This window comes from Leptinotarsa decemlineata, unplaced genomic scaffold (assembly GCF_025532065.1).
Source record: "Leptinotarsa decemlineata unplaced genomic scaffold, Ldec_3_MD MMD2_tig00026361_RagTag_RagTag, whole genome shotgun sequence".
Classification (NCBI taxonomy): domain Eukaryota; kingdom Metazoa; phylum Arthropoda; class Insecta; order Coleoptera; family Chrysomelidae; genus Leptinotarsa; species Leptinotarsa decemlineata.
The window spans coordinates 3,565,964-3,588,010 of NW_027412704.1; the positions used below are offsets into that span (position 1 = coordinate 3,565,964).

The window sequence follows — 22,047 nt, forward strand, 5'->3', positions numbered from 1 at the left end:
AACGACTCCGTTTGAAAAATGATTGTTGGTCATTAGCATGTTTATCGTATTACGTTGTAATGTATAATTCATTGAAACTTTGCATAGACAGTGTCTTTTGCAGTGTCTTTTGTAGGCTCCGGACTCCAAAATGATGATTTTTCCAAATGAATTCATATCTTTGAAAGCAAGGGGTACTGGTGAAGTGCTGCTCAAGTCAGCAGCTCAATATAAATACATAATCATGCAAAAATTTGAATCTGTAAACTTCACCCTGTGAATAATAGTCATCATTATGAGCTCGTTGAATAATAACTATACTTTTTTTACCTATCATCTCTCTTTTAGCTATATCACTAGATATGTTTCTCAGTTCATTCATTTCATTTGATGCATTATTGTCGCATGATCGATCTCCATATCGGTATAGTCGAAGTAACCTTCATTGTGAATATTTAAAGTTATCGGCATTTCAAAGGCTGAAAAACCAATACAGAGAAATAATGCCGCTGCGAACTAGTCCACGTGGACGGAAGAATTGGCGGTCCGTATTCGATAATTTTTACTAACCGAGTTTAATGATTGGCTGAAGAGTCATACAATTGAATTTGAATGCATGTTACGGTGACGAATAGAATGTGGGGATGGGTATCGCCGTTGTGTCGTCAATGTTCAGTTCAGGAACTGATCGCGATTTGAGGGTTGACATTCGATATTGGAGCAGTTATAATTACTTGAAATGTTTGTTATCTGTTTAAAATGTGGCGGCCTTAAACAAATACTGATAGTAATAACGAGTGTGATAACAACGCAGACTCTTTCCTGTGTAGTGATTCCAATACCAATGGTGAACAATGAGAAAAAGAGATACCAGTGAATAAGATTCGGATGCATTTGAATATTGAAACTCATAGAGTATGTTTCAAGAATCTACATCTCAAGTTTGGTTTCGAGGGAAACAAACTATAACAAACAACATCAGATTTGACCGAAATTTCTTTCTCAACTGTAAGTAAAATAGTCAAAAACAAACCTTATGAAAGCAAGACGCGATATGATACGGGATAACCAAAATCTTCAGATGCTCATCTAATCAAATCATTGGAAAACACAATAACAATTGTTACAAAAGCAATGAGATTCCTACAATTGAATCATGAAGAAGAAATTGAATACTCCTGGCCATAACGTGAGCTGCTGTGACAAAACTCTTCAGAATTGGATAAAGAAACTAGGATTTGGATTCAAAATAATAAGCAAACGTCGAGCAGTTATGGAAAGCAGATGAATAGTGGATTTTCAAAACAAATACTTAGAACAAATAACTGTATATAGACAAAAACAACGGCAAATTTTCTATTTGAACGAAACTTGGTATGACACTCACGACACAGTTACGAAAGAATGGACTGATGGTTCGAGAATGTGTACGCCTAACATGCCTGCAAACAAAGGATCGCAACTAATCATTGTGTATTGCGGAGGAAGTAAAGGATGTATTCCGAATTCTTTGAAAGTATGTGAAAAAAACTTGAGGACTGCAATGTTGACTGTCATAAGAACATGGAAGCTAGTATTTTTGAGGAATGTATTGAAAAAACATTGATCCCAAATCTGGATGCAAATGGTGTAATAGTTCTTGACAACGCTTCCTATCATTCGCGACAGCTCATCAGAGTACCGAATTAAAATTCGAGGAAAGATGAAATACAAGTTTTTTAATGGATAACAATTTGTATTTTGAAGATTATTATACTAAAAACCAACTACTTGAAGTTTTACAGACAAAAACATTCGAAAAAGTGTATGCCCTTGAGAGTATTGCTGAAAAATATGGACACACCATACTTAGACTTCACCCCTATTTTTGTGTTTTCAATCCCATCGAGTTGATCTGGGGAACATCTAAACAAAGCATCAGGCATAAAAATAATTTTCCAAAATTTGATGAGAACGTAATAGAGTTAGTTAAAGAAGAATTATCTAATATTACCGAAGAAGCCTGGCAGAAAAGGATTAAAAAAGTAATTCCGTTGAAAAAGACTATATGGAGATTGCAGACACTTCCATATTGATGGTGGAAATAAATTCATTATGGATTTAAATGACGACAGTGAACACGTAACAGCACACCTAGATAATGACAAATGAGATTTTGTTGAAACGTCGGTGAAATTAGAGATAATATCACATACACGGATCAAATACCCGGAAAAACCAGTTCAGCATAGTCCTATTCGTGAAAACTTCAGATTTAATATTCGATACCTTAACGGGGAGATGACGTCAACTAAGGAGAAGAACTCAGGTAAAACTCAACAACATTTAAGTAGTAGGAAGTAGAGAGTTTATGGACACTCTATATTTCTGAACACGTAACGAATACCATTTAACCAGTATAGTAAGTGAGTCGAGCAGGGTCAACAAACTTCTGAACACGTAACAGCACACCAAGATAATGACAAATGAGATCTTGCCGAAATGTCGGTGAAATTAGAGATAATATCACATAAACGGATCAAATACCTGGAAAAACCAGTTCAGCATAGTCCTATCCGTGAAAACTCCAGATTTAATATATATATATATATATATATATATATATATATATATATATATATATATATATATATATATATATATATGATTTATTTTGAACCAAGTATAATCCAAATGAACTCAAAACCAATGTCGGTAGTCTACCTCTCATTGTCATTTCTATATGGAAAACAATTTCACACACAACGGAAATCTAATTTTATTTTCTCCAAACGATGGAAATCTGGTCTAGAAATCTAGACATAGATGAAAACTCTAGGGAACACATTACAAACCTCGAACCGACAATAGTTTCTGGGGAATGACCGAACGATACGAGATAGGCCTTTTCCGGGTTTCCATTAAAGGATCAAATTCGATAGGAAATGTGTAGCGGTCCTGTCTTGTTTATTCTGTATATAAAACGGAACAATGCGGCCTTATAGAGAATCCTTTTCCTATCTCCCTGATCAGGAAATTTATGGCAAGCGAGGAAACTGTACCTAATGTTAACACTTGCTAACACTTGGATAATAGCCATAAATTGAGACGAAAGGCTGGGGTATTTGTTCTCATGTTTCAACTTGATGAATTTGGAATGAAAAGCCCACACCTTGATTAACTTACTAGCTTTTCGTTGTCTAAAAATAGTCAGAAAACTCAATGTATGGGTATTAATCTATAAAATATCAATCAGTTGATGAAAAACTAACGACACATTGAAATATATGTACTAATATGATCTGTCTGTGACTATTCAATTGTAACTGTTTAAACTTGAGAAAAGCTTACGTTATGACTCAAATTTTATTCAATGACCACACCATTACTGTGGACAGAAGAGGTGAGATTCTAATCTCGCTGGTTGAAGAATGCTCGGAAGTGAGCAGGGGTGTACGGTTGGGGATACAAGCTTCTGTCCACAGTAACATAGTGTGTAAATTTCAACCTGAAGCAATGTCTGACCAGGACGCGGCTTAGAAAAGAAGGATAACAAGGAGACGAAGCATCAGATGCTGATTTGAAGCCTTAAAGAAGTGAGATTCCAATCTCGCTGGTTGAAGATCGCTCGGAAGTGAGCAGGGGTGTACGGTTGGGGATACAAGCTTCTGTCCACAGTAACGGAGTGTGTAAATTTCAACCTGAAGCAATGTCTGACCAGGACGTGGCTAAGAAAAGAAGGATAACAAGGAGACGAAGCATCAGATGCTGGTTTGAAGCTTTGAAGGAGTGAGATTCCAATCTCGCTGGTTGAAGATCGCTCGAAAGTGAGCAGGGGTGTACGGTTGGGGATACAAGCTTCTGTCCACAGTAACATAGTGTGTAAATTTTAACCTGAGGCAATGTCTGACCAGGACGCGGCTAAGAAAAGAAGGATAACAAGGAGACGAAGCATCAGATGCTGATTTGAAGCCTTAAAGAAGTGAGATTCCAATCTCGCTGGTTGAAGATCGCTCGGAAGTGAGCAGGGGTGTACGGTTGGGGATATAAGCTTCTGTCCACAGTAACATAGTGTGTAAATTTCAACCTGAAGCAATGTCTGACCAGGACGCGGCTAAGAAAAGAAGGATAACAAGAAGACGAAGCATCAGATGCTGATTTGAAGCCTTGAAGAAGTGAGATTCCAATCTCGCTGGTTGAAGATCGCTCGGAAGTGAGCAGGGGTGTATGGTTGGGGATACAAGCTTCTGTTCACAGTAACAGAGTGTGTAAATTTCAACCTGAAGCAATGTCTGACCAGGACGCGACTAAGAAAAGAAGGATAACAAGGAGACGAAGCATCAGATGCTGGTTTGAAGCTTTGAAGAGGTGAGATTTCAATCTCGCTGGTTGAAGATCGCTCGGAAGTGAGCAGGGGTGTACGGTTGGTGATACAAGCTTCTGTCTACAGTAACAGAGTGTGTAAATTTCAACCCGAAGCAATGTCTGACCAGGACGCGGCTAAGAAAAGAAGGATAACAAGGAGACGAAGCATCAGATGCTGATTTGAAGCCTTGAAGAAGTGAGATTCCAATCTCGCTGGTTGATGAACGCTCGGAAGTGAGCAGGGGTGTACGGTTGGGGATACAAGCTTCTGTCCACAGTAACAGAGTGTGTGAATTTCAACCTGAAGCAATATCTGACGACAGTACCAGGACGCGGCTGAGAAAAGAAGGATAACAAGGAGACGAAGCATCAGATGATGATTTGAAGCCTTAAAGAAGTGAGATTCCAATCTCGCTGGTTGAAGATCGCTCGAAAGTGAGCAGGGGTGTACGGTTGGGGATACAAGCTTCTGTCCACAGTAACAGAGTGTGTAAATTTCAACCTGAAGCAATATCTGACGACAGTACCAGGACGCGGCTGAGAAAAGAAGGATAACAAGGAGACGAAGCATCAGATGATGATTTGAAGCCTTAAAGAAGTGAGATTCCAATCTCGCTGGTTGAAGATCGCTCGGAAGTGAGCAGGGGTGTATGGTTGGGGATACAAGCTTCTGTTCACAGTAACAGAGTGTGTAAATTTCAACCTGAAGCAATGTCTGACCAGGACGCGGCTAAGAAAAGAAGGATAACAAGGAGACGAAGCATCAGATGCTGGTTTGAAGCTTTGAAGAGGTGAGATTTCAATCTCGCTGGTTGAAGATCGCTCGGAAGTGAGCAGGGGTGTACGGTTGGTGATACAAGCTTCTGTCTACAGTAACAGACTGTGTAAATTTCAACCTGAAGCAATGTCTGACCAGGATGTGGCTAAGAAAAGAAGGATAACAAGAAGACGAAGCATCAGATGCTGATTTGAAGCCTTGAAGAAGTGAGATTCCAATCTCGCTGGTTGAAGATCGCTCGGAAGTGAGCAGGGGTGTATGGTTGGGGATACAAGCTTCTGTTCACAGTAACAGAGTGTGTAAATTTCAACCTGAAGCAATGTCTGACCAGGACGCGGCTAAGAAAAGGAGGATAACAAGAAGACGAAGCATCAGATGCTGGTTTGAAGCTTTGAAGTAGTGAGATTCCAATCTCGCTGGTTGAAGATCGCTCGGAAGTGAGCAGGGGTGTACGGTTGGGGATACAAGCTTCTGTCCACAGTAACATAGTGTGTAAATTTCAACCTGAAGCAATGTCTGACCAGGACGCGGCTAAGAAAAGGAGGATAACAAGAAGACGAAGCATCAGATGCTGGTTTGAAGCTTTGAAGGAGTGAGATTCCAATCTCGCTGGTTGAAGATCGCTCGGAAGTGAGCAGGGGTGTATGGTTGGGGATACAAGCTTCTGTCCACAGTAACAGAGTGTGTAAATTTCAACCTGAAGCAATGTCTGACCAGGACGCGGCTAAGAAAAGAAGGATAACAAGGAGACGAAGCATCAGATGCTGGTTTGAAGCTTTGAAGAGATGAGATTCCAATCTCGCTGGTTGAAGATCGCTTGAAAGTGAGCAGGGGTGTACGGTTGGGGATACAAGCTTCTGTCCACAGTAACAGAGTGTGTAAATTTCAACCTGAAGCAATATCTGACGACGGTACCAGGACGCGGCTAAGAAAAGAAGGATAACAAGGAGACGAAGCATCAGATGCTGGTTTGAAGCTTTGAAGGAGTGAGATTCCAATCTCGCTGGTTGAAGATCGCTCGAAAGTGAGCAGGGGTGTACGGTTGGGGATACAAGCTTCTGTCCACAGTAACATAGTGTGTAAATTTCAACCTGAAGCAATGTCTGACCAGGACGCGGCTAAGAAAAGAAGGATAACAAGGAGACGAAGCATCAGATGCTGATTTGAAGCCTTAAAGTAAATTTCAACCTGAAGCAATGTCTGACCAGGACGCGGCTAAGAAAAGGAGGATAACAAGGAGACGAAGCATCAGATGCTGATTTGAAGCCTTAAAGAAGTGAGATTCCAATCTCGCTGGTTAAAAATCGCTCGGAAGTGAGCAGGGGTGTACGGTTGGGGATACAAGCTTCTGTCCACAGTAACAGAGTGTGTGAATTTCAACCTGAAGCAATATCTGACGACAGTACCAGGACGCGGCTGAGAAAAGAAGGATAACAAGAAGACGAAGCATCAGATGATGATTTGAAGCCTTAAAGAAGTGAGATTCCAATCTCGCTGGTTGAAGATCGCTCGAAAGTGAGCAGGGGTGTACGGTTGGGGATACAAGCCTCTGTCCACAGTAACAGAGTACGGAAACTTCAATCGTCGGGCACTCAACTACGTGAGGAGGCATGTTGTTGGCGTGTCTCCTGTCTGTGTTCCTCTCAACGTGATATCTGTTGATCACTCAGTACACTCGATCTGTTATTCAGAAATATCCTCATCAACTGGCAATAACTGTTCTTGAAGTATCCGTTTATTAGAAAAGCTGGTTACTTTCTAATTATTTCTCACCAATATCGTTCGATATTAAATTCTGCTGCCATTCCAAATAATGGAAATTAGCATGAGAAGTGAGTGCGTGGGAGCGATAATCGTGCAAAACCACCCCTAAATCGAGTCTGTATTCACATTCATTATTCAAACTCTATATCCACGGTAACCCCTAGAGCGGTGTGAGATTTTTATCCGGCATTTTCTGGCCCAAATATTTCAATCATAACCTGACGCGAGGCATCCCAAATAGAAGTAACGGGTGTAAACGAAATATAAATCGTACAAAAAAAAAACACATGAACGGAATCCTGGAAGAAGAAGCACTTCAAACAATTTCCTTTCTGAATTTACAGTGGATGAATTTGAAGGATCCCATTTTTTGTGAATTATGGGGTCAAAGAACATGCCTAAAGGCAATGACGGAAAATAACTGTTTTGGCGAAACAATAGAGACATGTTATACAGATAAATTGAAGGAATATACGGGTACATGTGAGAATATGTTTGTTTTTGAGTTGAGTTCCAGTTATATTCGATTTACTTCGAATCATCAGATGAAACGTCAGAAAAATACTGTTATTCAGTATTTTTGTTTCAACCGACCCATCGCACTAGTTTTTCTGACGTGACACAACTCAAAAATCGGTGTTTATGAGTTGAGACTATGGAACGGATCTATAAACGGATCTATAAAATTATAATCCCCATGTTTCTTCGATTCAAACACCATTGATCCATCGTTCACGAATCCTTCACTGCTGCCTGTGTGACTGATGATAAGACGACGACCTTTTCCAACTGGAACTTTCAAACCAGTGGACCAACCTTCCATAAAGGCTTGTCTTCCACTTTTGATGTTCTGATTTCGCCAAACCTTCCTACTTCCACCTTACTCTTTATTTCGGGCGGATATTGTATTCTTGAAGAATCATATACATTCATAACAATTGTTTTTTCATTTATATTCAATGATGACTGTTTCGGACGCTTCACGATTTTCAAACAACTAGCTTCCATGTTGTATAGCTGTTAATTAAACGCACTCTCGAAGTAAACTGAAGAATATCACGAATAACCCCACTAAAAAGCCAAGCCGATCTTATTGATGGGTGCGATGTGCCTATCAACAATATAATTCAAAGACATATCTATCTATACCGCCTTCAAAAAACAATGTTTTTTTCAATACCCTTCAACTAAATACCTATTTTTTGGAGAATGCCTTGGATACTACTGGACATATTTTATTATTCGTCATAGTAGATTTGTTATTTTGATTGATACTAAAAAAGAAGTACAAAAGCTGCTGCCAAGACCACACGGAAACAACAAAAAACTCGAGATACACCGGTCATAACAACCACACTACCATATATTGCAGGAACAACAGATAAAATCAGCAGAATTCTTCACCGACACAACATATCAACTTCATTCGTACCAGAACGGACAATAAGGTGCATGCTTCGTAATCCCAAGGATCAGATACCACTGGAGTCACAAGGAGTGTATGAAGTACCATGCCATGATTGTGACAGGACTTACATCGGCCAGACCAACAGACGAATCAACATTCGCAAAGATGAACACAAACTAGCAGTGAAGGGAAAAGTCACTACGCCTTCTCTCTTCCAACACGTACTTCAAACAGGACATAACATCAATTTCGATAACACAAAAATGCTAGCAAGCAACGAAAACTTTTACTCGCGAACAATCAGAGAGGCTATCGAAATTGAAAAACGACCTAATAATATGAACAAGAGGGATGATGCGCAAAGATTACCACCAACATGGAGATCCGTTTTATCGCTTCGCACAAGCAATCAGACCGCTCAACCCCAGAAGCAAAACTCAGTACATGACAATACAGGTACAGTAACAGAGACAGGAGAGGCAGCTCGGGTAATAAGACCAAAACAGGTAGTCGAGCAAACACAGGTAGTGGCAGCAACGCAGGTAAAGGGAAACATCCATCCCTATAAATTGAGACACAGAGTTCGAACTGATCAGTCTAGTTGAAAAAACTAGACATCACCAGAAGATGGCAAATGAGACTTTGCTGAAACGTTGTGAAAATAATCCTTATGGGGAAGAAATACACAGAACACGGAGCGAAACCCGAGAAAACAGCTCATTATATATATATATATACATATATATTATATATATAGACATATATATAAATATATAGATATACTGCTGTAGTCTCTCTCATTTCTGAACAGACAATAGTATCCATTTAATGATCCACCATTAATAGAAAAAACCTCAAAAGACCTCAAATTATCATATGATCACTTCTTACCTAACGCATACCGGTGCCAGTTTGTCTGGCTTCCCTTTCTCTCACGTCAGCGAAAGGCAGGCTTTTCCTCTCTCGTCGGACAGACGATCATTATTCAGTGTGCGATAAACATATACTGTTGACACAAAAATCTAACCAGGAAGCACGCAATTTTTCATTATGTGAAATGTGGCTGAAAAAATACTAATTTTGTGTACGTACATCATTGGTATCATTATTTAATCCTATCCTTATAGTAGCTATAATATATGTACCTACATACACAAAAAAATCGATAAGTAACTTCCGAGCGATCTTTAACCAGCCAGATTAGAATCTCACCTCTTCAACGCTTCAAACCAGCGTCTGATGCTTCGTCTCCTTGTTATCCTTTTTTTCTCGCCGCTTCTCGGTACCGTCGTCAGATATTGCTTCAGATTAAAGTTTCCATACTCTGTTACTGTGGACAGAAACTTGTATCCCCAACCGTACACCCATGCTCACTTCCGAACGATCTTCAACCAGCGAGATTAAAATCTCACTCTTTCAAGGATTCGAATCAGCTTCTGATGCTTTGTCTCCTTGTTATCTTTCTTTTTTTAGCCGCTTTCCGGTACCATCGTCAGACATTGCTTCAGGTTGAAGTTTACACACTCTGTTACTGTGGACAGAAGCTTGTATTCCCAATCGTACACCTCTGCCACTTCCGAGCGACCTTCAACCAGCGAGATTGGAATCTCACTTCTTCAAGGCTTCAAATCATCATCTAATGCTTCGTCTCCTTGTAATCCTTCTTTTCTTAGCCGCTTTCCGGTACCATCGTCAGACATTGCTCCAGATTGAAGTTTCTACTCTCTGTTACTGTGGACAGAAGCTTGTATTCCCAGTCGTACTCCCCTGCTCACTTCCGAGCGATCTTCAACCAGCGAGACTGAAATCTCACTTCTTCAAGGCTTCAAATCAGCATCTAATGCTTCGTCTCCTTGTAATTCTTCTTTTCTTAGCCGCTTCCCGGTACCATCGTCAGACATTGCTCCAGATTGAAGTTTCCACTCTCTGTTACTGTGGACAGAAGCTTGAAATCTCACTTCTTCAAGGCTTCAAATCAGCATCTGAATCTTCGTCTCCTTGTTATCTTCCTTTTGTTAGTCGCTTTTCGGTACCGACGTGAGACATTGCTTCAGACTGAAGTTTCCACACTCTGTTACTGTGGACAGAAGCTTGTATCCCCAACCGTACACCCCTGCTCACTTTTGAGCGATCTTCAACCAGCGAGATTGAAATCTCACCTCTTCGAAGCTTCAAATCAGCATCTGATGCTTCGTCTCATTGTTATCTTTTTATTGTTAGCCGCTTTTCGGTACCGGAATTAGCTTCAGAAATAGCTAGCATTTGGCTCAGGAGGAAAACCTCCATAGCGCTGTGCCTCTCACGACAGTCCGGGGATTCCTAGTCTAGTGGGTGCAAGTCATGTACACCACGGTGAAACCCCTCTTTCACTCGCCTGATAATTCTTATTGTACAATTGGTCCTTAGTGTTACAAATTTCTCAACTCCTCCCCCTGTCCTCTCTTCCTTTGGTATATATGATGTCTTTTACGATTTAGATGCCTCTCCTATTTCTCCTGAGATGAGGGTGATCATTTTTGTTGCATCAAATTTGTTCTCGGTACTTTTCTGGTATTCTAGTCGCTTTCCTTTCCATCTGATGCACGAAAAAAGAGTGTGTTTCAATAATCCAATATATTTCTTTGCAGACGACAGCAATCTTGTCTCGAGATTCCATTTCTATTTCAGAACATCGGCTGTGTATGCATATCTCCACCGGCAGCAGGAGGTTGCAAATCTTAATGAGCAGAAGTGATTTCTTATTGAGATGAAAGTAACCGATTCAATTCAATTCCATAAAAACCCAGGCATCAGTTTTCCCCAAAAAAATTAATGTCTCCGAACCGGACAAACAATTCCACTTTCTGCTTCGATGAGTTTGTTGTGCTCGTCAAAATCTTGTTACACTTTACACATCTTAGCAAATTATGATGCTTCATGAAGCTCAGATCAGGCCTTTTTTGTAGTATTGTTCTCATGTATGGAGCTCCGCCCTGAGCATACCCGGAAGCTGCTGGATTCCACTTAGAAAAGAGTCATCCGCCTGATTGAAGACTATGTTGTATCTAACTTCTCAAATGTCACCATCTACTTCATCACATGGAGTTCTCCTCGTTGGTTTCTTGTATCTGACTGACTATCAAAGTAGTATGAAAAGTTAGAAATCATTACCTCCGTCATATTTGATAAAATAGTTGAGAATTTGGCGGTCGAGGTTTTTGGTGCCGCTATTTTTCGGGTTTAGAGGCCGTGACAATGAGCGATAATTGTCTGCTTCTGATAGTGGGCACTTTTTGTCTTTAGCCGACCTAAAGCCTTGTTGTATCTTCCTGGTGTATTTGGAACTGTTTTAGTGTCGTGTTTCCCCAAGATTTTTCCACTTGGTATTTCACAGCCATCAAATATCCTAATCATTTGTCGTCTCCTGTACCATTATTTCAAATAACAACCAGCCATGTTTTTTTTTATCTCTAGAAGTTGAACTTTTTGAACAATGCAAGTATCAGGTCGTTGAGTATCATGGGAACTTTATCACATTCACTTTTTCGTTCAAAAATAATATGTCATGTGATATTTCTGTCATACCAGATTGAATTTTATTTCTTTTTTTTTCAGTTGCGTCTTGAAAAATAATCTTGAAAATGGATCGGAAGAAAATCAGCTTGAAAGAAAATGTGTACTCCATTCGAGTGTCCATTGAATAAAATATCAAGTGGCGGAAATTGCTTTCCAGTCATAAATATCTAGGTATAGATATTGTAACTGAACCGGAACAAAATGGCCGGTTCGAGTAGCTCAGGAAATGAAACCGAGGTGAGTATTGCACATCCTTCCGATTCTTTGGGAAACTTCGATTCGGAGTTTTCATTTTGTTTGATGTTCTCCGTTTTTTTGTCAATAACTCATATGTCTCGTTTTGTTGGGGATTTTTTCGGAGTTTAGATGCTCATTTCATAATTTATCTGGCAAAGATCATCTCTATTCACAAAAAAATTTGTAATCTGGTTAGAGGCTCTCAACATATATTTTCCATAATGGAAAGGTACTACCTGAGCTCAAAACCTAACATAGATGGTGCTGATCTTATTGCATGGAAAGGGGGTCTTGTGACATATCTTTTTGAAGCTCTAGTCTAGTGCACATGCACTTTTTTTTGTATCATTTTTCAGTCCTGTCCAAAAATTACGACCAAGGTGTCATTCGATTCGTATTTTTGCCTAGAAAGTTTAAGGAACGGTCCGAAAACGCACCGATAAAAGTTACAAAAGTTATAAACAATTAAGTAAAAAAAAATGGGGCGTTAGTTTTTTCTCAATGTCTCGGAAAATTTTCAAAATTTTGGAAATTTGAAAAAAGATTTGAAAAGATCACTGTATCTGAAAACTGTATCTCGACTATTTATAATTTTTACAGGTCCCTGAAAATAGGGCCAAAAGCGGGTAGTCTGGCTTCCGCGCGCCTTTCGTCACTCTGACATAAAAACAAAAAAATAATTAAACATATCAAATGTAATTCATAGTCGAAAAATTTTCATCCCAATTTTAACGTTAATTATATATTTGTTAATTTATAACTTTTTCTGAATTGAAAGTTAATATCAAAATCCCTATAATTATTAAACTGGAACCCTGGCATTTTTTTGCTTTGGTGAAGTTATCCTTAATAGGCAAAAAAATAGATTACCGTTTGCCAAAATAGAAAAATTGTTATTTACTAATAATGATATAAGTAATTAATAATTTCTTCCTTATTTTTTACAGCTAATGTTAATAAATCTATTATAAACAAATACAATGTTTGTAAGAAATTAAATTTTTTTTTGCATTACGTTAATTGAAAAAAATCATGATTAAATAAAAATAGTTTCTTTAAAAAATTCTTCGTTGCTAAAAAATGCGTTTGTTGATTAACAATCGTTTTATGCAACTAAATATTAAAATTAAGGAACCATTTTTATTTCAAATCATATATCCTATTGTTCTTTAAGGTTTTGAAAACACTTTTTTCTATTCTTCTTTTAATTGTTTATCAAAAAAAAAATTTGATACATTTTTTTCTTAATACTTTGTTGTATAATGAAATTAACTATGTGTTTTTTTTTCATTCATTTTATTTTTTATAAAACTTTGGATATTGCGATACCTTGATACTTGTCTTTTTCATTCGCTCCTTCGTTTTTATAAAACTTTTAAACTATTGCAGTTATGACAAATATGATTCAAGTCTTTTCTGTTCATTATGAATACGACTACAACTTTAGTAGGAGGCTTAAATTGTTAATGAATTCATAATCAACAAAAAAGACTTGAAGCATATTTGTCATAACTGCAATAGTTTGAAAGCTATTATAATTATAAAAGCGAAGGAGCGAATGAAAAAGACAAGTATCAAGGTATCACAATATTAAGAGTTTTATAAAAAATAGAATGAATGAAATAACAAAAAATATCGTGTTACTTTTATTATAGAAAAAAGTATTGAAAAAAAAAAAGAAAAAAAATTTGTTCATAGCAATTTTTTTTTTAATAAACAATTGGAAAAAGAATTGAAAACGAAGTTTTTTCACAACCTTAAAGAACAATATAATTAATGATTTTAAAAAAACGGTTCCTTAATTTTAATATTTTGTTGCAAAAAACGATTATTAAATAACAAACGCATTTTTTAGCATCAGAGAAATTTTTTTAAGAAACAATTTTTTTACAAAAAATAATGATTTTTTTCAATTAATACAATGCAAAAAAATTTTTTTGAATTGCTTAAAAACAATGTATTTGTTCATAATGAATTTATCAACAATAGCTGTAAAAAAATTCAAAAAAATATCAATAATTAGTTTCTAGCCATGAGACATTGGAACAATAAAAAATTTTAAAAAATATTGATGAAAAAAATATTGATGGAAAAACAATTTTTTTCATTTTGGCAACAGTAATCTATTTTTTTGCCTATTTGAGATAACTTCACCAAAGGAAAAAATGCCAGGGTTTTAGTTTAATAATTATAGGGATTTTTATATCAACTTTCAATTCAGAAAAAGTTATTAATTAACAAATTCATAATTAACGTTGAAATTGGGATAACATTTTTTTTTCTGCGGATTATTGTTTATTGATGTATCCCAACATTACATGAATTTTTTCATTCCTTAATATTTACATTCAATATGTTTAAATAATTTTTTTTTGTTTTTATGTCAGAGTGACGAAAGGCGCGCGGAAGCCAGACTACCCGCTTTTGGATCTATTTTCAGGGCTCTGTAAAAATTATAAATAATCGAGATACAGTTTCGGGAGTCGGGACTTTTTTTACACAAATTCATTGGTCTTTTCACATCTTTTTTCAAATTTCCAAAATTTTGAAAATTTCCCGAGATATTAAAAAAAACTAAAGCCCCATTTTTTTTCACTTAATTGTTTATAACTTTTGTAATTTTTATCGGCGCGTTTTCGGACCTTTCCTTAAACTTTCTAGGCAAAAATACGAATCGAATGACACCTTGGTCGTAATTTTTGGACAGGGCTGAAAAATGTCACCAAAAAGAGCTAAATCGAGTACATGTGAATCAGTCTACTCCTGACGAATACTTCACAACCCTAGAATATGAAGTTAATATCTTCACGTACTTCAAAATGGCGGAAATTTGAATAATTGTCTGAATACATCGACAATTAACTACATAATATGAGGTAATAAGCTTGAGGTCAGTTCAGAAGATGCTCGAAATGGTTGCCTTGAACTTCTTGACATATAAATATATGACATATGACATATGAACTGCCTTTCCGATATTTCTGAACTGACCTCAAGCTTATTACCTCATATTATTTAATTGAATGTCAATGTATTCAGGAAATTATTAAAAGTTAGGCCATTTTGTAGTCGTTGAAGATATTGACATTATATTCTAGGGTTCTGAAGCATTTGTTAGGAGCTTCAAAAATATGTGTCACAAGACTCCCCTTTTTGATCAATTTTTTTCACAGATGGCGCCCAGTCCCCATCTTGAGAGTTTCATCTGTCATTTTTACGTCAAAATAAAGTATTCATGCATTGATTTCATTATTTCAAATTTCAATTTTTTGAGTCGACCCGTTCATAAAATAAAAGGGGGGTACATTAAAAAAATATACTATAGTAGTAGTAGTATATATTTGGTGCTAATACAAAGTTTACACAGGTCATAACAGATATTGCTTATCTATAAATACAAAATATAAAATATTCAGATAACTTGAATGGTTAAATGGACCATCACTAAAATATTCATCTACGGAATAAAAAGCTTTTTTAATTAAAAAAATTTTGATTCTGTATTTGAACTCCTTCAAAGGTAGATTTTTGATATTTTGGGGAAGCGAATTATACATTTTTGGAGCATAATAGTTTACGCCAGTTCTGGTTCTGTTGACTCTATGGTTCTGGAGATACAGATTTGAATTATGTTGTTATTGTTATTATGTTATAACTGTGGATTGCATCATGTGTAGTATAACCTCTTATATGTTTTTTAACATGTAGCAGGCATTGCAATATATATAATGATGGAAGTGTAAGTATTTTATTATTTATGAAGATACTTCTACAGTCTTGCCTGTAAGAAAGGTTATCAAGAATCCTACTTGCTCTTCTCTGGATGCCAAATAAATCTGATGCATTGGGCACATGGCCCCAGACAAGTATTGAATACGATATGTGAGATTGAATAATCCCATGGAAAGCTGGTTTTGATACCGCTTTTTGTAAGTTCCTCAGGAGATAAGTATTTTTGGATATTTTGACTATAAGTCTATCAATATTTACATTCCAAGTCAATTTGGGGTCAATGTATACGCCAAGAAACCTAACATATTCAGGGTTACTGATATCTGGCACTTCGCGCAACAAAAAAATGACTGTTTGGCTCTTATTTTCATTAAGTTTAAGATTATTTACGGCAAAAATATTTTCACTTACATAATTTATTGGGCCCAAATTCTGAAATCCACTCGTATTATAGCATAGTGAAAGTACTTTCCAATCACATTCATAACTAACCATGAATATTAACCCAGACATGTTGAACTATAAACTATTTTCAGTGTTTCCTACAATATTAATTCGTAGAAGTGCCTGCTTTCGAAAATAACGTTTCCAATTTTGTAACGCCTACTTGTTTACCCCGATATGAAATATAACGACTTTCTTTGGGTTTCATCGAACAAAAGGTTTCTGAAAAGAATAGCACAAACAGAAGGATCGTCTTTCTCTTCGAAATGGTGGAAAAGATTCACCCTCGCAGTGGAAAATTACGGATGCTGGGGACGAGTTTTTTGATCAGCTTGATCAATTTACCCATTATTTGTTGAGTGGACGAATGGAGCGGAAAAATGTCAATATCTCTCTGCGAAAGAAATGTATTCAAATATTGACATTTGTCTATACGGCTTTTCATAAATATCAGGGATCCAACATATACAGGGTGTTTCCTAACTATGGTACAAAACTTTACTGAGATACATAGCGTTGAATTTGAAAGAAAAAAAAACCGTATGTGTAAAATATCATGAATATCCTTACACCAATTTGATTGAAATTTGCTAGAGTTATTTGGAATGATGAGGCGCTTATTTAGCTTAACCAGATTGAAATTAAAAGGCCAAGTTGTGTCTCAGTGGGCACCACATTGGGAAAAAAAGTACGTCACTGACTTGTTGTTGTAGTTTTTGATTTTTGAGGATTATTCAACTGAAAACACAGTTTTTCTGTCGCCTGTGCTTTCTTCATATCTAGCCTCGTTTCCGAAAAAATATTGAAGCCACTTTCAATATAATTTTTTGTAGTTTTCAATTTTTTTAGATTGGGTAACTGAGAACACAATTTTTTCGTCACTTGAGTTTGTGTTAATAATAAACAATTTCGACCTTGAAGTAAATGAGCAAAATGTGCACCTTCTGATGAAATACACGAATGTAATCGATTTGTCATTGATTGTCTGACACATTCTGGAGCATTCCTTACGCTATTGCGATTGTCAATCAATTATTCGATTCCTCAAGTCATTAACAACTAGTACAGGAGTTTAATAGACAAGAGCCTTCAGATAACCTATAGATATAAATCTAGATGAATCAGAACTGCGAGCTGGCCAATTTTGAGGTCCAATCTAGCGATTAGGATAGGCGATGTCCACAATATCGGATTTCTCAAATTTTCAAACATCAACGACGAACAAGGTCGCGAAGCCGAAGCTTTTGCAATAAGCAGCGGACTTACTTAGATCACGAATTAGGATTCCTGACCGTGATGGAAAATATACTGTTACGGCATGTAACTTTACGGGAAGAAGAGGTTATTCAAGAAGAAGAAGAACTCAGGTAAAAATCAATAACAGCATTTAAATAGTGGGTAATAGAGCGTTTAAGGACAGTCTACTTCCGAACACGTAACAAACACCATTTTACCATTATAGTAGAAAGCGGATCAATTAAGGTCGACCGACTTCCGAACACTAAACAGTTACATCCAGATGAAGACGAATGAGACTTTGTCGAAACGTCGGTGATATTGAAGATAATATCACACAAATACCCGAAAACCAGTTCAGCATATTCCTACCCGTGAGTACATTAGATTTAACATTTCGAACGTTTACGGGAAAAAATGGTTAATCAAGAAGAAAAAGAAGAAGAACTCAGGTAAAAATCAACAACAAAATTTAAATAGTAGGCAATAGAGTGTTTAAGGACATTCTACTTCCGAACACGTAACAAACACCATTTTACCATTACAGTAGAAAGCGGATCGATTACGGTCGACCGACTTCCGAACACTTAACAGTTATATCCAAATGGTAACAAATGAGACTTTGTCGAAACATCGGTGAGATTGAAGATACTATCACATACACGGATCAAATACCCGAAAACCAGTGAGAACATTAGATTTAACATTTCGATCCTTTACGGGAAGAAGAGGTTAATCGAGAAAAAGAACTCAGGTAAAAATCAACAAACTAACGTGACTTGGAATCTCTCCACTTTTTATCTTTATTTTCTGTTTTCAATTCTTTATTTTCATTTATTCAATTGTTCTATTTTTACTTATATTTTATTTCACTATTATTTCATTTCAGGTTTATTTTGGTTAATATAATTGTTATTTTCAGCTATTCATTTTCAAATTTTTTTTTTAGTTGTTTCAGGGATTTCAAATCATTTTATATAGTAGACAATGGAAGTCCGAACTAGTGAAATTCATCATGAAACATTGTCAATCACCTTCAAACAAAGGATTTTTCTGTAGTGCTTGTATTTTGTCCTTGAATAAAATAAAACAATGGCATGTTTTAATTTTATTGAACAATTTTCACATTACAAATTCCAAGCAAAGCAATAAATTCGCCGCGCCCTATAAATATCGCCTACGTTTCAGCTCCAGTAATTCCCAATAGTTTTCAAAGAAGGTCTTTTATATTCACACTTGAACAACATGAAAATTCCAATCCATAATCCCCAACGACAATTTTATTTCCGGACCTCAATATGAAGCCTGCCATTTCCCTTTTTTCCTCGAATAACAGACGCAGTATAACCTTTCTGGTAAAGGTTCTTTACCCACGTTTGCACTTTTGAGGAAAATTCTCATCCTTTCTGGGATGAGGAATAAATTTCTTGCCGGTTGAGCCATTCCATTCGCCTATAAAATTCACGGTCCAACTAGAAAAACAGAAACGAATTGATGAATTACTCTGATGGATGATTGAATTTGTAATTACATGATCGAAATATCACTTGACTCGCATCACAGAAGGTGGGCTACAAAAAAGTAGCTCGCATCTGTGAATTTTAGTTTGGGGGGAGATATTGAGCTATAAGTCAATTAGTTGATTATATCACTGATTATTATATCTGTGATTATATCACATGCAGATGTAGACCACCACTTCTCATTTTCTTTTCTGTACAGAAATTTTCATGTATCAATGTATTACATTACTATTATTACTTTTGTTTTTTTAAGGACAAAACACAAGCACTGCAGAAACATCGTTAGGGCGCTCCCAGAGCGGTGCCTGTGCCAAAGTAGCGTTGGAAAAACTATCTTAGGAAGTTTATTCCACATTAACGCAGTTTCCTAGATAAAAGAGTTCTTAAACAGTGAAGTTCGAGGTGTACTGAGTTGAACCTCAAAACGATGAGTAGCCACAATCCATAGCGCATTTCAGATATGCAATGCTCTTGGTGGAATCAAATTTATTTATTTTCAAACAGGTAAAAACCTCATTACATGAAAATAATTATTCTTATGAAAATGTCAATACAGTCTAAATCATAAATAAAATTCTAATATTTATACGTGAATACAGTTACATTGTATCTACGAGTAGTTACTACGTAAAGCCGAATGGAAGGAAAAACATAGTTATTCTAAACTTGAAAAGTATTTTTTACTCCACTATAAACTTGTTTGGGAGGGAGAACAAAGTTGATATGTGACATTAACAGGAAGTTGTTTGTTATTTTGATCATTGTAATGATAGATGTACAGTAATTTGTTGATACATATGGTAGGTCAAAGAATTGAATGAGTTCTTTTGGGGTTTCTCTCTTTCAATAAATATTTGATATTGAGATAGTTATAATCTAATATACAGGGTGTAACTGAATGAATGTAAAACATTTGAGGAGGTGATTCCTCATCGAAAAAAAGATAGGATCTTTCATATAGAGAAACTTCATTGGAGCATCCCTTGTTAAGATACATCCCCTTACATAAAATTTGTATAACAATTTTTTTCACAAGCACTGAAGAAGTTACAATATTGAAATTAACCTGACGTTCTGTACTACCAAAAAGACACTTAGGCAGTAATTTATTTGGTTTACCCCATGGTTGTAAGGGGTGGAAAACGCAACCCCTAAATTTTTTTCCAATGTAACTTTTTGTCTTATTATTTGTTCACCATTTGAAAATTTATTTCCAATAGCCTGTTTCATTCAAAACATAAAATGTCTTTTTTTGCCCAAAATAAACCAGTTCGCAGCAAAAAACTATTTTACGAACAACTACAGAGATAAATCGTCATAAATACGAACTGAATTTATTGTTATTTTGTAGCATTAAACGATTGAAGGGTAATAAACAAAACTAATTTATCAATAACAAAACACACAGCATGTAGAAATCATAGTATATGTTCAATATGTCTACCTTCAGAGATTACGCATGCGTCTAGATGTCGGCGCATTGGGCCACGTATTCGCTTAAATATTCCTGGAGTCTCTCTGATTACCCTGCACGCATCGATGATGCGGTTTCTTAAGTCCTCTACATCGCGAACAGGAGTACGATAAACTAAATGCTGTAAATGGTCCCAAATAGAGAAATCGAGAGGATTGAGATCCAGTGATCGAACGGGCCAGTTCTGTGGTCCTACTCGACCTATCCACTGATTTGCATATGTTTCAGTTAAATGCTGACGTGCTACTTGACTAAAATGGGCGGGAGCCCCATCATGCATAAAAAACATATCCCTTCTGACGCCCAAAGGAACTTTCTTCAGAAGTAATGGATGCACTTCACTTAAAAATTGAACGTATGCCTCACCATTAAATCGAGGAGGTAGAAAATGAGGCCCAATTAAATTATCCCCAATAACTCCGAGCCACACGTTGAGAGAAAACTGTTCTTGATGGTTAGTTTCGACAGTAACGTGAGGGTTTTCATCAGCCCATATGTGGTAATTATGAAAATTAATAATCGTGTTCCGAGAAAAATTACATTCGTCTGTGAATTCTATCGTCTTCAGAAAGTCACAATTTCTTCTAATCATTTCCAGCATCCAATTGCAAAATTCAAGACGGTTCAGAAAGTCTCGCGGTAACAGTGCCTGTACTTGTTGCAGATGGTGAGGGTATAAGTTTTTCCTTTAAAATTCGAAATATCGTCATATGATCAACATTTAGCTGGAAAGCAATCTTCCTAGTACTGGTAGTAGGTTGTTCTTCAATCAAATTAAGAACTGCCTACAAAATTATCAATGTACAAGAACCACTAATAACATAAAAACATTAATGAATCGGTCACAACGAGAAGATCGTCTTGGACGTGTTTGGCTGCAGGAAACCCGGAGCTTAAGAAACAGAGTAGGAGTCTATTTGGAGATGAGGCCCTGTACTTTTTTTATATTCCTTATTAAAGCTTTCATTGGGAAGAAGAGTAAATTTTGAGACCTTGTTTTTTTATCCAGTGACAAGAGTGTTCCAGAGTGATAATTTAGTATTTTAGATCATTTATTTCAAGGTTGGTGATGCAAACTCCTAATAAAAATCCCAAGCAAACTGTATTTCTTGTTTTTTATATATTTCATAACAATTCAACACTATACTTGTCTGTCTTCTATTTTCTAGACTGGATATTTTTAAATTCATTTCGTAGTGCTACTGTTCTAATTGTATTATGATCCGGGTATACTTTATATTTCTTGTAATATAAAAATCTTGAATTTTTTCCAATCTATTTTATGAACAATATAGAAAGGAAGCCATACTACAGCCCCATATCCAAGTTTAGGTCTGACCAAACTGTCATAAAGTGTAGTAATCACTTTAATATCATTGAAATGTGCACTTTGTCTCATTACAAATTCCATAATTCTTAGTGCCTGAGATGCTATGCAATGGGCCACATCACTTGAACACTTCCCGTGAAAATATTTTCAGAAGGGAGACAAATCTCTCTTCTCTTCGATGTTCCAGGCTATCAAGGTTGCACGTTATGTTCGTGTCTCCAATCAGGCTAATGGCACTTTTCT

The 22,047-nt window shown here is 36.5% G+C and overlaps 1 protein-coding gene across 1 annotated transcript in view; it reads left to right on the forward strand.

Annotated features, from left to right (window-relative positions):
- Nucleotides 1-22,047, forward strand: part of LOC111502872 (tachykinin-like peptides receptor 86C) — a 188,223-nt gene that overhangs the window by 28,947 nt on the left and 137,229 nt on the right. Inside the window, exon 2 of the mRNA XM_023157037.2 lies at nt 11,868-12,065. Coding sequence (XP_023012805.1) covers nt 12,030-12,065 — 36 coding nt within the window. The 5' untranslated portion in view covers nt 11,868-12,029. The remainder of the gene's footprint in view (nt 1-11,867; nt 12,066-22,047) is intronic.